This window comes from Pholcus phalangioides, unplaced genomic scaffold, assembly GCF_987345545.1.
Source record: "Pholcus phalangioides strain wild (caught in Gottingen) unplaced genomic scaffold, Ppha-v1.0 ptg000020l_1, whole genome shotgun sequence".
NCBI classification, from domain to species: Eukaryota; Metazoa; Arthropoda; class Arachnida; order Araneae; family Pholcidae; genus Pholcus; species Pholcus phalangioides.
Window position 1 is genome coordinate 7,223,011 of NW_028301613.1, and position 16,657 is coordinate 7,239,667.

The 16,657-nt window shown below is 36.8% G+C and overlaps 1 protein-coding gene across 1 annotated transcript in view; it reads right to left on the bottom strand.

Moving 5' to 3' along the window:
• The window catches only part of LOC149070891 (Golgi-pH regulating cation channel), a 31,230-nt gene extending 25,776 nt beyond the window's left edge, over nt 1-5,454 (bottom strand). Inside the window, exons 1-3 of the mRNA XM_089248455.1 lie at nt 5,203-5,454; nt 2,173-2,236; nt 437-543 (exon numbers count right to left, since the gene is read on the bottom strand). Of these exons, the coding sequence (XP_089104581.1) occupies nt 437-543; nt 2,173-2,236; nt 5,203-5,298 (267 nt within the window). The 5' untranslated portion in view covers nt 5,299-5,454. The remainder of the gene's footprint in view (nt 1-436; nt 544-2,172; nt 2,237-5,202) is intronic.
• Between the last annotated feature and the right edge of the window lie 11,203 nt (nt 5,455-16,657).

Consider the following 16,657-nt stretch of genomic DNA (forward strand, 5'->3'; position numbering starts at 1 on the left):
TATGGTAGGAAAAATAGGGCAAAAACTATAAAGTAGGGCATTTTACCAAAAATTTTAGGAAAAGTAGGACGAGTGGGAGCCTTGTATTTGTGATAATTCAGCACAAATCACTGTTGACAGGCAGGACCTGAGCAATTGCTCTGTGGACGGCAAACTTTAAGGAGGCAGAAAGTTTTAAGAGGAGATAAAAAAAACCATCATTAAATTTTAAATTTTTAGTGGGAAAGGACGCGGCAAGAACATATTTGCCTCCCCTCCGCGAAATGGGCTACAGCTCAATGCGAGAACATTAAGGGGTGAGGGAAATTAGATTAAAGTATAGAAGGCATTAAAATTTATGTAACCCACACACAGCAAAACCATAAATATGCCTCTGATCAAGTGCATTAATTGTACGCAACATATGCTCATAAGATTAAAAAATAAGTAAACTCACAAACATGTCAGATTCTAGATAATATTCCTCGAAACAAGATGTCTGGCGCAACACCCAACCTATATTCACCTTGGCATTTTCATCCGGTCCGTTTGGCTCGCAGTGAACTGGAATACATGACAAATATATATACATATCTAAACATGTATCAGATACAAAATATAAGGATTCATCAAATGAAAACAGTTCTTATAATTAGGTTTGTTTTTGCCAGAGTGTGACAAAACTTTGTGTGTACAGGTACAGTGGGAGGTAAAAAAAGGCACCCCCTACTGTGGAATGAACTTGCCCTAAGTAGTCACGTGGAATCACATGATTGGAAGTTGACCATCGGCATTGTCCAACAGGCAATCAAACGTTTTTCATCTGTGCCTGTGGAATGTTTGCGAGTAAAGAAGTGCTGTTCATTTTTTACTGTCAGGAGTTGGAGTTCGCAAAATGCATCGGTGAATGAAGGCAGTATGTGGAGAATATGCAGTCTTAGACTCATATGCAGGATAGGCACAAGCGTTTCCACTGTGCACTTATTTCCCTGTACTGGCGTTTTTCTGCAATTGGCAGGATATGGGACCCCGATAAGGCTTCAAGCGATTCTGAATGGTCTCCAGTATGTAAACATTCTTTCACTTAAACCCATTCATGTCCTGTATGCATTCCGAAAGGCTTGGACAATTCCAACAGGACAATGCGACACCACACACACGTTGGGAGTCGCTACAGAATGGTTGGGAGTCTCTCCTGACTTCAGAACCCTTCGTAAGCCATCTAAATCCCCAGACAGGAACATTATTCAGCACATATGGGATACCCTGCAACATGCTCTACCAAGTCATCTTGCACTGTTACTTAATTGTCCCACTGCCCTGAGAGAATCCTGGTGTGAATTGCCTTCAGGATACTTTCACACATTAGTGGAGTCCTCGCCACCATTGTGTTGTGGCAGTTATAAGTGCTTGAGGGAACCTACATGATAGTATGTGGGGGGTACCCGTTTTTCTCTGGCATTTCAGTGTATATCTATGTGAATTAGCATCATTATCATGGTACGTCCCCCCCGCTCCAGCTCTTCAAGTCTATCTCCACCTCATGGAACAGAAGCTCATAAAATTCCTAAAAGACAATGCGTGCATAGCATGTCTATCTAGTGTGGACCAAGGGCGTAGCGAGGGGGGGGGACTTGGGGGTCTGGTCCCCCCCCCCCGAAATGTGAGAAAATGACAAAAAAGGGAAAAAGATGGCCATTGGGCAAATCCATTGTTCTGTCACTTTGGTCTCCTCCCGAAATGGAAGTGGTCCCCCCCCCCCGAACGAAATTTCTGGCTATGCCCCTGGTGTGGACCCACCTTCATAACGAACACATTGGCTGTTGTATTTCCAAAAAATGCATTAAAGTTAAAATGGCTACGATCATCATAAATGACAGAAAGTGATAGTTTTTCAATAAACTTGATCCTGAGCTCATACAACAGGAATGATCTTTGTAAAGTAGAAGTTATCAGTTAAATTTAGTTTGTGGCAGGGCCGTAACTAGAAGGAGGGAGGGGGACAGGGGCAATTTTAGGCGAGAACAAAGACAATTATAAAATTATCAAATAATTTCAAACACTTGTGGGGGCGGCTAAAATCCTAGTTACAGCCCTGGTTTGTGAGTCTCTTTTTGTTGCCAACCCCTGATATGAATAAAAATTATAAATACAAAATTGTTGCAGATGAAATTTAAATCGAGATTAACTTACTTGACACCGATACAGTTGCGCCAGCAGATAACGATTTATGAACTCCAAAGTAACTGGATTCCAACTGAGTAGAGAGAGAAATTGAAGGTTAAACAAAGCTATTTGTACGTTAGCATGTATAAAATTAATACAAAATTTGTTCCTAACCAATTTAGCAAATTCGGCGCAACAATGTTCTCACCATATTACACAATGCAATAAAAATGTGGCACCATTAGGCATAAGTGGATACAGGCTCTCGAAACAGACGTAGGGGGAGGGAGAATGTATGTAGGCTATAGTGAGAAGCAGAGCATTAATGAGCAGAGCACTTATCTTCACTCACAGGGGGTGTCGCTCTAGGAGGAGTGTCGAATCAAGTTGAAAGGGCGGGGAAAAAGCTGTGCTGATATATGCGGTTATTAGTTTTGGTAGCGCAAATTATTTTTCACATTATCCATGTGAAAAATAATTTAATAAACAAATATACAGTAGAACCTTCCCTAACAAACACTCCCCTTTAGCAGAATTTATTTAATTTCGTCGATGCTCCCCCTATGTATTTTACTACTCATTAACGGGAACTTGTTTATGGACAAAATCTTTGGTCCCAAGGGTGTTCGTTATCAAAAAAGGTTCTATTATAGTAGATTACCTGTATCCAAGGCTAAATTTTGATTTCATTAGGCCTCGTGCAAAGCAGAAATTAGTCTGACCTCCCCCCCCGCAACTGAGGTCAAAGATATTCGGTTAGTCATTGAATATCTGTCTAAATTTTTGGGGCCCTGAAATCATGAGGTTCATGGCAAATGCCCCACTTGTCCATGTGTAAATTGGGCCCAGTTCATATCATAATACAGTAAAACCTGTCTTTTTAACGGAACCTGTATTAAGCGAAAACCTGTGTTCAACGGGAAAACAAATCGCGGTCTCGTGTGATTTCAATGACAAAATACACATAAAAAAAAACCTGGATTAAACGGAACCTGTCTAACGCGGAAACGGAAAGGAAAATTTGTACCCTTTAATGGAAAATTTCGCACAAACACTGTGAGTACAGTGCTAGGCAAACATTAGGCTAAGGAATCATACAGAACGCTAAAGTGCTCCACCAAAATTTTTTACTCAATCTATGCTTGCAAATGCGAGTGCTACATCATCCATCTTTAGATTAGATTAGGAGTGGCTTTGATAAGCCACATGTAGTAAAGCAGCACGGGCGGAGATACGGGGGAGGGGGGGCGACCAGCATCAAAGGATCTAATGTATATATGAATTGACATCATCATCGTGCCCCCCTCCCCCCCCGACTTCCAAGTCTATCTCTGCCTATGTAAAGCAGTTGCTTTCTGAAATTGTAACAAAATTTTTCGGGAGAAATCAGTGTAAAGGTTGAATTTCCAAATGATATGCAAGACATAAAATTTTATGCAAGCTGCGTGCATTCCGGAAGCTGCGTGCATGTTGGAATGTGCATGTCCGTAACGTGAAGCTTGTTTCTGTGTAATACTTGTTATAGTGCTGCCATCTGCCACATATTTTTTGAACTATGAGTGACCTTTTTTAGTCCAGTGCCTGGGGCGCCAGACCCACCTCTCTATATATATATATATAAAATACAAAACAATTTTGTTACCTTCTCTAGAATTTTTTGTGAGGAACCGCTACTGATTAACAGTGAAGAAATCATTAAGCATTTCGAAAGCTGATATAATTGTGATCATGGCCCCTAAATGGGTCTTTGGGTCCTCGTGCCAGGATCATGGAACAAATTTTGATTTTTTTTCCCTCATACACTATCACGGCCGGAACTAAAGGGGGCAAAATTTAGGGAAGCAGTTTTAGGTGGAAACAAAGAACAGTTATAAAATTATCAAATTTTAAAGTTGCAAGAAGATGGCAAAAATCCTACTTACAGTCCTGATTGACCAAATGATTAAACTTCAGAACAAGAAACAAGGGCAGCGAGTAACCGAAAGAGTAAATTTCAGAATGAGGAACCAGGCCAATGAGTGACCAAAAGAGTAACCTTGAGCTTGTGCAAGACCAAAATAACTTACAAGCATGTGAATAGCGTAGAGCAGAGGTCTTCAAACTTTTCCCAGTGGCTAGCACTACCTGCACCCATCAAAAGAAGAGCACCTTTACGACAAGTTTGACACACTAATACATGAAATTGGAATGATTTCAATCCTTGAATGCAATTTGTATAAGGTGTTCAACTGGAGCTTTGACCAAGTGCTCGCAAGCACAAAATCGGACACGAACATCGAGCACTCTGGTTGCTTCCGGGGAGCACCGCGATGCTCACGAGCAACGGGCTGAAGATGCCTGGCATGGAACATGTGCAAACATAGGAGTGGCCGAAAGCGACCCAGAGAGCAAGAGACCCGGTTAGCGAAAGACCAAACAACCCATAACATTTGCAAGCACGTAAATGACCAAAAAAGAGTGTCCTACAGAGCAGAGCATGTGCAAACATAGGAGTGGCCGAAAGCGACCCAGAGAGTAAGTGACCAAACAACCCATAGCATTTGCAAGCACGTAAATGACCGAAAAAGAGTAACCTACAGAGTGTGTGAGCAACGTAAAGATTGGCCTAGAGAGTGTATGCATGGGAGTGACCTAGAGAACGAGGAACTGGGTCAGTGAGCAACGAAAGGAGTGATCAAGAGAGTGTGCAAGCGTGTGAGAGACAAAACGAGTTACAGAGTGGTACAGAGAGGTGGGGGGAGGGTAAGCTCTATCTGATGGCGGCGGATTTGGGTAATGAATTCGTGAACCAGAAAACTAGACTAGAATGGGAGAAGGGTAACCCCCTCATCCCCTCCCATAATGTACATATACACTGGAAATTTTAACATGTTTCAACACTTTAACAATTACATGATAAATTTGACAAACATTTCAGCATATTGCGACACTAGAACAATTACATGATAAATTTGACACAATTGAAAGGTTACAATATGCCACTGACGGAACTCGAACCCGGGGGATTATAATCACAAACACTTTTTAATAATAATGATGATGATGACACACACGCACCATGTTAAAAGTTTTCGACCACTGCCCTTGGTCGGGAAACGCCGAAGCGACAACAAAAAAAGTGCAAAAGCGAATAAATAAACTCATAATCGTCATAATGGGAGAATTAAATTAAAAATTATCTCTCGAATAAATAGAGATCGCCTCCTTCCCAGCATGGAAAGGCCAACATAAACAAAAAATTTTTCACATCATCACGCAATAGCGCAAAGTTGTCCACACACAGACCACCGTGTCTATACGCCCGTCTGCGGCGCGGCGTGCCGGCCAATCACCGTCCTGTTAATATTACAAAATCACATACGCCCAAATAACACATTCTATATCATTGGCTGACTGACCGTAAGTCCTGGTATCTTCCAGTTCCACTCAAATTAAACAGCACATTTAGCATTTTAGACACTCGAGCGATTCGTTGTATCTTGCGTGACCATACGTTCCCATATTTCTCGCGACAGTCCACTGAGCTATAAGTAAACTTATCTAACTTAGCTATAAGTTACTTATAGCTCAGTGCGACAGTCCCGGTTTTTTCTGTTTTTTTGGCTGTCCCGACTTTTTTGCAAAAACGTCCCGGTTTTTCACGTATTTTCCACGACGCCAACTTAACTTTTTATTCTTTAAATCAACGATTAAAATCATCTTTCCAACACAGAAATTACATTACGATAATTACGACTACAAACAAGAATCACTACAAACTACAACATTTCATTCGTCTTTTTTTTTTTTTTAAATTCACTGCAATTTGAAGCGGTGCTTCATTTCCCGCTTGACTTTTGTCTCATTTTTAGCACGAGTAGGTAACTTTGCTTACTTTTGGCATCATTTTTGGCGATAATTGGCGATGTCCTGCATTTTCCTCCTGTATTTATATTATCTTATTTTAAGCTCAATTTCCATTATTTTTCTCGAAAAAATATGGTCAGCCCAGTTCTATCAGCACATTCGAACTACGCTGACCATATTTTCTCGATTAAAAATACGGTATAAGGTCAACCCTTGGTTTACGAACTTAATTCGTTCCTGATGTCCGTTCGTAAACCGAATTGCTCACAAATCGAAATAATTTACAACGCGCACACACACACACACACACACACACAACTCCTGTGCATAACCAATCACAATTATTATGAATGAAAATTTATATCATTCATATTATCGCAACACTGAAAAAAAGACATGAAATTTACAGACACTTTGATACTTTATCATTTAAATTCCGGTTGTATCAAAAGTTTCTTTTTCGATTAGCGTTCGTTAGGGTCTTAGTATGCCCTCTCAAGGCCACCCTAGGATTATTATGCAAAATATATTTTTGTGTGGACCCCCATTTGGGCCCTGGGGAAATGGCCTGGTTGCCTCAGCCTAATTACTGGCCTGACATTCGTACTTGTTTTCCATTTTGATTGACAAAAACATCACTAATCTCCAAAATATTTCGCGGTTTATTTACATTGTTGTACTCTGTGTTATTGGCATGATGCGCTTAGATTTGTCGTGAGCAGGACTCAGAGAAAACGTCAGGAAATGCATTAAAGTGCCAAACAAACATATATACAGGGTGTCCTGTAAATCCTAACTCGCCCTTTATCTCATCAACCGGTTTTTTGTTGAGGAATAATTTCAATTTAGGAAATGTTCCAATGTCTTCAAAAATTACCCTGTGCCAGTTGTAAGAGTGAAAATACTCACAAAATATAAAAATCTAAAGTTTTATACTGACGCCATGCCCTAAAAAACCCAATTGGAGAAAGTTGTTGCCCTGCCTCTTCTTCTGAGGAAAACCAAAAATTTTCATGTTTGTAAGAACAGTATAAATGAGGGGAAGGATCGTTGTCCGTTAGTTTTTCTTGCTCTTCCACAACTTCCTTCCGATTTTTAAATTCAAACAACTCAGTGAATATTGCTCTTAGAGACGTGAAATGTTTTTATTGTCCTCAGAAGAGACAGGGCAACAACTTTCTCTAATATGAGGCTTTTTGAATAGACGTCATAATCATCATCAACATCACTTTGAGGGACAAGCACAGGATGATTCCCATAGAAATCAATGTTAAAATTGGCGATTTTACCGTGGAAATGCGGAAATTTGGAGGGATTTTCCGCCCCATCAATAATTTTAAAAATTGAGTTGAATTCTTGATTGTTTTGAATTATTGAGTTCGCTTAGAGATACGAAGCCCAGAAAATTGAATATAAAATAATTAGCCGGACCTATTTTTGAGTTGGATATCCATGTAATAACATTGATTTCAACTTTTCATTTATATCTTCTCAAGAACGAAAATGAAAATTAATGTCTCCGTATTGTCTTATAATACTCAACTGCATCAATCCATATAGTTTAGAGTGTTTTAAGATTAATTATAGCCCCCATAAATTACATTGAAGAAGTTCCGCAGCATTTAGCAAGCATTTTTTGAAGCAAAAACAGGCAGATCGATAGCTTGAACTTCAAGAAAATTTTCGAAATATCTATCGCCCATCAAAACGAAAAATAAAACCCGATTCATATTTCTATGTTTCTTTTATTTAGATTTGTGTCATTCATGAGTCGCTCAGGAAGACGCCATATTGGTTACTTTGTCTACTGTTTGTATGTCCCTCAAAGAAAGAGGGGAATATCACGTAATCGAAAAAGCCTCATTGGACTTTTTAGGTCCATATACAAATTTAATTTTTATTTTTATTTTACGGCACACTGTATTTTCTCTCTCAAAACTGGTACTGGGCAATTTTTTAACACACTTTTTGAGCATTTTTTAAACTGAAATCATACCTTTACGACGTATAGTTGATGAGATAAAGGCCGCATTAGGACGTACAGGACACCCTGTATATTAACATGTTATTGTAGCGGCTCTTTTTAAAAAATATTGACTTTTTTTAGTTTAGTTCTTGCATTTATTTGCAAAAAAAAAGCCGAAATTAAATATTAACAGCAGCTGGAAAAAAGGAAAGGGAATAAATAAGGAAAGGGAATTAAATAATAAGTAAAAGAGTTTATATAAAAATTAACTATAATAGGGAGAGAGAGAGAGAGATAATTAATACAATTGATTGCAGAAAATCAATTAAAATCAATTCGTAAACCTAGGGTTGACGAATTCCACGGAGCAGTAAAAACTTATCAATACTGTATATAACTTGCAATGAATTCGCAGCAATGGGTCAAAAGAAGGGTATTGAAAAGAAGCTGTCTAACGGTCAAGAAGCGTTTAGGAGAGGAAAATGAAATGGGCGTCTCTTGGTGATGGCGTCACAGTCAAGTAGCGTTTAGCCGACATTACATGTTTAATTATCATCGGAGACAATATTTAATAACACTAGTCTACAAGGTTTGCTGATTCCAGATATGACCTTAAAAAATGACCATCACGTTTAGCGTTTTTGTTACATGGCATTTAATTTTGAAAATGTTTTTCAAAATTTCATTCCAATAGAATTCCAAGTATTCCAATTCAATAGAATTCCAAGCATGGGACATCGCGAATTATTGCCAAAAGTGATGCCAAAAAATAAGCAATGTTTCCAACTATCGGTAAAATCATATTATACAGTAGGTATTGGTGATTTATCATCTGATAAATCACCGATAGCGGGAAATGAAGCACTACTGCAAATTGGAATGAATTAAAACGAATTCTACAAAACGTTCAGCATGAAAAGTACGGGAGATTAATCCCTTCACTCACAGGCTTTCAGCAACAAATTTGAATGACGTATGGGCGATAAAATTTGTAACCTTGTTCGCACGTTTTAGAAAAAAGAAGGTGAAATAAAAATAATAGGAGAGAGGAAAATAGTACAGAGTAGGTAAGAGAGAGAGAGAGATTGCACTAGATTTCTCTTTTACCTTCACCCTACTTGTTCTCTTTCGCTCCTGCATATAGTAGAAAGATACTTTATATGTGGGGGAAAAATCATTAACAGCAGTAAATAAAGAACAGAGGAACAAAAAACAACCTCAGCTCATAAGGTTAGGATAAAGCTTCACAATGAGCAATGATGAAGGAAAATAAAATAAAACAGAGATAAAACATTTCCACTTGCGTTTCGACGATATATTTCATCCGCGACCGTAAAGAGGTTAATTGTCATAATATAATAAGAGTTTGGAAGATAATACTTCAATCCTTGGATTTCAATTAAAGAATAGAAATTCAATTGGCTTCGTTATGAGAATACGGGAAAAAAACGGGACATCTTTTCACAAAATAGTCGGGATGGCCAAAATTACGTGAGAATACTCGAATGTCCTGGGAAATACGGTAGGTGGGGTCACCATAATTATGAACCCATTTCATCAAGACATGCACAGAAAAATGTTGGACATCACTGGCTGTCACCAAAGTGATCGCCAATAAAGCATGTCCTCCAGTGGCGCAGTTTGACCAAATTGGTCCTCATGAAAAACAAAACAAAACAAAGGAAAGCTGGAATATATGATGTCCCCCCCCCCCCCCAGAGTGCATATTTTTCACGGGCCTCTCTCTCTCTATAGTGAATTTATAGTATGGAAAACAAAAAAGGATGAGAGAATCATCCCGGAACCCTCGCCTCAGGAGTCCCACACTCCTGAGGCTAAAATAAATATATAGCGTTTTCAAAATTTGCTCTAACCACGGCTCCCCACATCCTGCAGCAGGGCCCCCAAGGCTAGGATCTTTGGCGGACCTCTCTTTAGAGAATTCGAAGAGAGTTTATGGTAAATTTTAATTTAAAATTGTGTGAATTAATTTTTATCCGTATCGCAGTATATTTTTATATATATATTTTATATATATAAGTATATTTTTATATATAAGTAAATTTTCATTCATAACTTCTTGAGTAAATTTTTATTTTTTTGAGTTAATTCAAATTTGCATGTTTGAGCAAATTCATACTTTAGTGAATGTTTATTCATATTTGAGTTAACTTTTATTTACAATTTTTTGAATAAAAGTAGCTTTTATTCACATTTAGATAATTTTTATTTTATTTTTTGGAGTTTAAAATTTTGAGTTATGAATAAAAAAAGTGAAACTTTTTTTGAGTAAATTTTTGTTATTCGTATTTGAGTGAGTTTTTATTCATAACTTTTCGAGTAAATTTTTATTTACAGCTTTTATTTGGTTTATTTTTATTCACAATCGAGTACTTTTTATTTCCAATTTCTTCATTTCCAATTTCTTTATTTCCAATTTCTTCATTTCCAATTTTTTTATTTACAATTTTTTTATTTACAATTTCTTTATGTGCAATTTTTTTATTTCCAATTTCTTTATTTCCAATTTCTTTATGTGCAATTTTTTTATTTCCAATTTCTTCATTTCCAATTTTTTTATTTACAATTTCTTCATTTCCAATTTCTTTATTTCCAATTTTTTTATTTCCAATTTCTTTATTTCCAATTTCTTCATTTCCAATTTTTTTATTTCCAATTTCTTTATGTGCAATTTTTTTATTTCCAATTTCTTTATGTCCAATTTCTTTATGTTAAATTTTTTAATTTCCAATTTCTTTATTTCCAATTTTTTTATTTACAATTTCTTTATTTCCAATTTTTTAATTTCCAATTTCTTTATTTCCAATTTCTTTATTTCCAATTTTTTTATTTACAATTTTTTTATTTCCAATTTCTTTATGTTAAATTTTTTTATTTCCAATTTCTTTATTTACAATTTTTTATTTACAATTTTTTATGTTTCCAATTTTTTAAATTAATTTTTATTTAAATTTTGGTTTTGTTTTTCATTCTTAATCGCTAGGGATTTTTGGTAAGTTTGATAAATTTCTCTAAATGAATCACTTGTACTGGTGATTATGCATACTGCCCAAGCGTTGCGTCATTGGTAAACATGATAAATCGTAGTATACGATGTACTATATCTGATATTTCATACATATATTGTATCATTATATCGGGGTACGATTGTAAAATTTGTTATCATTATATCGGGGTACGATTGTAAAATTTGTTATCATTATATCGGGATTCCGACTATATTCATCACACATTCGAGACTCACTTGGAAATTTTTTTCACATTCATCAAACTCACCAATTACACTGGGGTATTATCCATAATCACGGATAAAGGCAATGAATTTCAAGTATTTATCAAATTCGCCAATTACGCTTGGGGTATTATGCGTAATTACAGATAAAAGCGATGAATTTCAAGTACTTATCAAATTCACCAAGAAGACTTGGGTATTATGGATATTTGCCGGTAAAAGTGATAAATTTATCAAACTTACCAAGACGATTGGTAAGTACGCACAATAACCGATTTATCACTTTTACCGTAACATGTATAGGATTCCGAAAAACTTTCGCGTAATGTAACAGAACATGATTTCTATTTATCACGGAGACGACATGAGACTAGCATTCTTGCGTCATTTCCCTCTAATAATAAAACCACTCTCTCCAAACACGTCTGTGTTCCCGTATTATTTTTATTATTATTATCATCGTCATTACTTTTTGCGTGATTTCCCTACACGCCCACTGGAACATTTCACATGTCCCACCCACACTCCTAGACCGTCTCACAGAGCTTCCCATTCAGTAGCACTCGGGCTCCAGAAAACACCGAATACGCTATCTCACAAACGCGGAAAATAACGAACAAACCAAAAAAAGAAAAGGAGCGAGAGGAAAGAGAGATCCGTTGACGTCACAACTGCGATGGCGCTTCAAGTCTTGATACTAATACGTCATCATCAAAGAAGTGGGTGCAAAGAATTGGCGATTTTTCCGTGAAATGCCAAAATTCACGGAACACAGTGAAAAACTTATCAATACCGTATACAAATTGCAGTGAATTCGCAGCAATGGGTCAAAAGAAGGGTGTTGAAAAGAAGCTGCCTAATGGTCAAGAAGCGTTTAGGAGAGGGAAATGAAATGGGCGTCTCTTGGTGATGGCGTCACAGTCAAGTAGCGTTTAGCCGACATTACATGTTTAATTATCGTCGGAGACAATATTTAATAACACTAGTCTACAAGGTCTTTCTGACATGGAAAAATTCAGCTCTTAATTAATTTTTGGGTGCTGATTCCGGATCTGACCTTAAAAAATGACCATCACGTCTAGTGTTTTTTGTTATATGGCATTTAATTTTGAATATGTTTTTCAAAATTTACTTATTTAGGCTATACGCGTGAAATAATACTAGATATCATATTTATATTTTTTTTGCTATCTAAAACTTGGGGAATGGCAACACTGATTTTATCTCCAACTACCTATAATACCCGGCGCTGCCCGGGTTTTCTTCAGTTACTGGGGGAATTGAAAAAGTGACAAAACGTTATAAAGGAATGAACTATGATACATAAATACTGCCAGCATTAAAGAAGTGACAAACCATTGCAAAGGCATATGCATGTCTGTAACGCATTGTTAGGGAACCACGGTAATCAAAGGAAACATTTCAAAAGGCATTGTTGAGGCCCAGGAACCATTGTTGCCCGACACTCTTTTATCCATATCGGGCATTTGCTAAGCTCTGACGAAAACTTAAAATAGTCTATCATTCAAGTCCAGTCCTCTTTAGAACATATGCAAAATTTGGCAACGATAGATCTAAAATTGTAGATTTGTATAGATAACACACACACAGAAAACCAATTTCATATGCGTGGGTGGCCAAAACAGGGTGGCTAAAAAGTCCGTAGAAACTTTAAAAATTCCTAAAAACTGGAAAAATAAACGAAATAAAAGACGGTATGCAGGGTTAGAATCGCTAGGTCACGGAAAGACAGGGGAAAACCCCCTAAAAACAGCCGATAGGTGGCGCCGGTACGAGTGACTGTGGTGGAAATATGCAAATGAGACAGTTATAAGAACTTGCGCTCCTAATCCACAACCAGTTCACTGTTGTAAACCGTGTATGTGGATATGCTGCACTCTGCCGTTGCTGGATTTGTGACTCGCTCGCCTGCAATGTGTTATCACCTGTGGTGGTGGTCATGTGGAATACATACTGATGTAATAAACGATTTGGAAGCATTTTGTTCGTTATTTGCCTATCTTTTCTTTGACTTGTGCATGCCAGTGCCACCTGTCGGTTGTTTCTGTGTTTTTTTTTCCTGTCAAAAAAACTCCCGTGACCTAGCGATGCTAACCCTGCAAACCGTTTTTTATTTTGGTTATTTTTCCGGTTTTTAAGAATTTTTAAAGTTTCTACGGACTTTTTGCCCACCCTGTATTTGTACACGCACTAGGGCACTCTTTTGGTCACCCGCTGACATAGACCCTTGCTCTCTAGGGCACTCTTCTGATCATTTACACGTTTATACATGCTCCATATAACGCTTTTGGTCATTCACATGCTTGCTCACGCTCCAAATCACTCTTTTGCTCATTCACGTGCTTGCAAACTCTCTAGGTCACTCTTTTGTTCACTCACTGACGTAGTCCATTACTGTTTCGGCAGAGGCGGAATTTATTTTGGGTAATACAAATTTTGTTGCCCCCCTCCAATTATACTATTTTTCTTGGCGATTCATTCCTCAAATTCCTTCAAAATTTCATTCCTCCTCCCCCTTCTCAACTTGCCGCCATGGGATACAGCCCGCTAAGCTCCTCCCGTAAATACGCCACCGCTGTCCTGCCATTATTTATTATTTATATTCCATGAATACTGTGCACTAGAGCCTAGATTATATGCGCTGAAAAAAAGGCAAAATATGCCCTAAAAACCGCAGAAATAATGCACTAAAAATAAAAATAAATCTGAATTTTCAAAATGCTAAGATATGAAACGAAATCAGAAATAGTGGGAGAAACAAATCCATCTAATAACACCGAAATATGGCACTAGAATGAAAAATGTAAGCAAAAATTAAAAATATTTAAAACAGCTTCAGTTTCCCCTAAAGGAGGGAAAATATGCGAAAAAATGAAAAACGAAACAAAAACGCACATTTGAAAATGGCGTAAAAAAAACGACGAAAACTTGCAAAAATATTAATCTGAAAATGCAGAAATATGGCCTAAAAAAAAGCAAAAATGAAGAAAACTTGCGAAATTATGCATTCAAAAATGCTTAAAAATATGCATTAAAAATGCCTAAAAAATGCATTAAAAATGCCTAAAAAATGCATTACAAATTCCTAAAATTATTGCATTGAAAAATGTCTAAAAAAATGCGTTAAAAATTCCTAAAATTATTGCATTGAAAAATGTCTACAAAATAATGCATTGAAAAATGTATAAAAAAAACAATACATTTAAAAAATGCCTAAAAATATGAATTCAAAAAGTCTAAAAATATGAATTCAAAAAGTCTAAAAATATGAATTCAAAAAGTCTAAAAATATGAATTCAAAAAGTCTAAAAATATGAATTAAAAAATGCCTAAAAATAATGCATTGGAAAAAAGCCTAAAAATATGCATTTAAATATCCCTAAAAATATTTGTTCAAAAATGCCTAAACATTCTCATTTAAAAATATCTCTAAAAATATGCATTCAAAAATGCATAAAATATTGTTTCAAAAACGCCTAAAAATATGTATTCGAAAATGCCTATAAAATAATGCATGGAAAAATACCTAAATATATGTATTCAAAAATGCCTGAAAATAATGCATTTAAAATGCCTAAAAATATTCATTTAAAATGCCTAAAAATATTCATTTAAAATGCTTAAAAATATTCATTTAAGATGCCTAAAAATATTCATTTAAGATGCCTAAAAATATTCATTTAAAATGCCTAAAAATATTCATTTAAAATGCCCAAAACTATTCATTTAAAATGCTTAAAAATATTCATTTAAAATGCCTGAAAATAATGCATTTAAAATGTCTAAAAATATTAATTTAAAATGCCTAAAAATATTCATTTAAGATGCCTAAAAATATTCATTTAAAATGCTTAAAAATATTCATTCAAAAATGTCTAAAAATAATGATTTAAAAATGAACGATACTCAATGGTGAAATATTTTCTTGAAAAACACTATTTAAATAAATTTGTAGAATAAAAAAGATTAAAAATAATCTTGAAAACAATGCAATCAAAATAGAAGAAATGTTAAAAATATGCACTAAAATTTCGGTGATTTTATGTATTTATGTGCACTGACTATAAAAGAAGCACAAATAGCATATTCACTTTTGCACATAATCCGGGCTCTACTGATCACTTCCTGCTCCACTTTAGGCGCTTCTCTGCAATATAAGTCTACTTGCAAAAAAGCCAACAATACGGCGAGGACTTTAAGATCTACATCTAGTCAACAGGATACGTTTTTATACTCAGCCCGCATAACCCTTCCCCTTTGTGAATATGCCCCTATCTCTTAGTCACTCTCTTGATACTCTCTAGGTTACGCTTTTCTTCCCCCGCTCTCCATCCAGCAATGCCGCCTTAACGCATGGGCTCGCATGGTGCAGCGTTGCAGCCCGGGGGCCTGAAATGCTGGGGGGGGGGGGCTCGTCATGTAATTTCGTCAAGAGTTTTGATATTAAGCATCTAAATTGGTAAGCAATTATTTGTAGTCAGGTAGAGGGCCCTCATAAAAATGAATTTTCCCGGTGACCCACGATGCTCTTAAGACGGCCCTGCTCTTCAGTCACTCTTTTGGTCGCTCACTAACGTGGTTACTCACTCTGTGAGTCCCTTCAATACTTTCTCACTCTCCAGAGCAGTCCCATGATCACTATCTCTCCAAGTCATTAACTGACTTAGCCACACTCACTCTCTAGGTCACTCTTTCAGTCACTCGATGACCTGGCACTTTGCTCTCTCTAGGTCACTCTTTCAGTCACTCACTGACCTAGCTTCTTACTCTCTAGGTCACTCTTTCAGTCACTCACTAATCTGGCCTCTCATTCTCTGGGTCACTCTTTCAGTCACTCACTCACTTACCTGGCCCCTCTCACTCTTTCAGCAATTCACTTATCTAGCCTCTCACTCTTTAGAGGTTACTCTTTCAACCATTCGTTGACCTTGCACCTCACTCTCTAGGTCACTTACATGTTTGGATACAATGTAGGTCAGTCACTGACCTGGCCCCTCGCTTGAGTGAGAAAACTCTCCAGGTAACTCTTTCGGTCATTCACTGACCTAGTCTCTTGTTGCCTGGGCAGAGGCGGATTTATTGAGACAAATTTTGCCGTGCGCGTGTCTTCCTCCCATTCCACTTATTTTCTTTGCCAATCAACCCTGAAATTAGTCACCCCCCTCTAATCTCTCCGCCCTGGGCTATAGCCCGCTAAGCCTCCCTGTAAATACGCCACTGACTGTAGAATAAACAATGAATACAAATTACAAAAACGTATCCTGTTAAGGTTATATATATATATATATATATATATCTCAAGGTTCTCGCCGTGTTGTTGGTTTCTTTGCATATAGACTTATATTGCAAAGAAGCGTCTAAGAAGAAGAAGCAAAAAAAAAAAAAAAGATCAGTAGAGCCCTGGGGCCTTAGCCTACTTAGCGCCA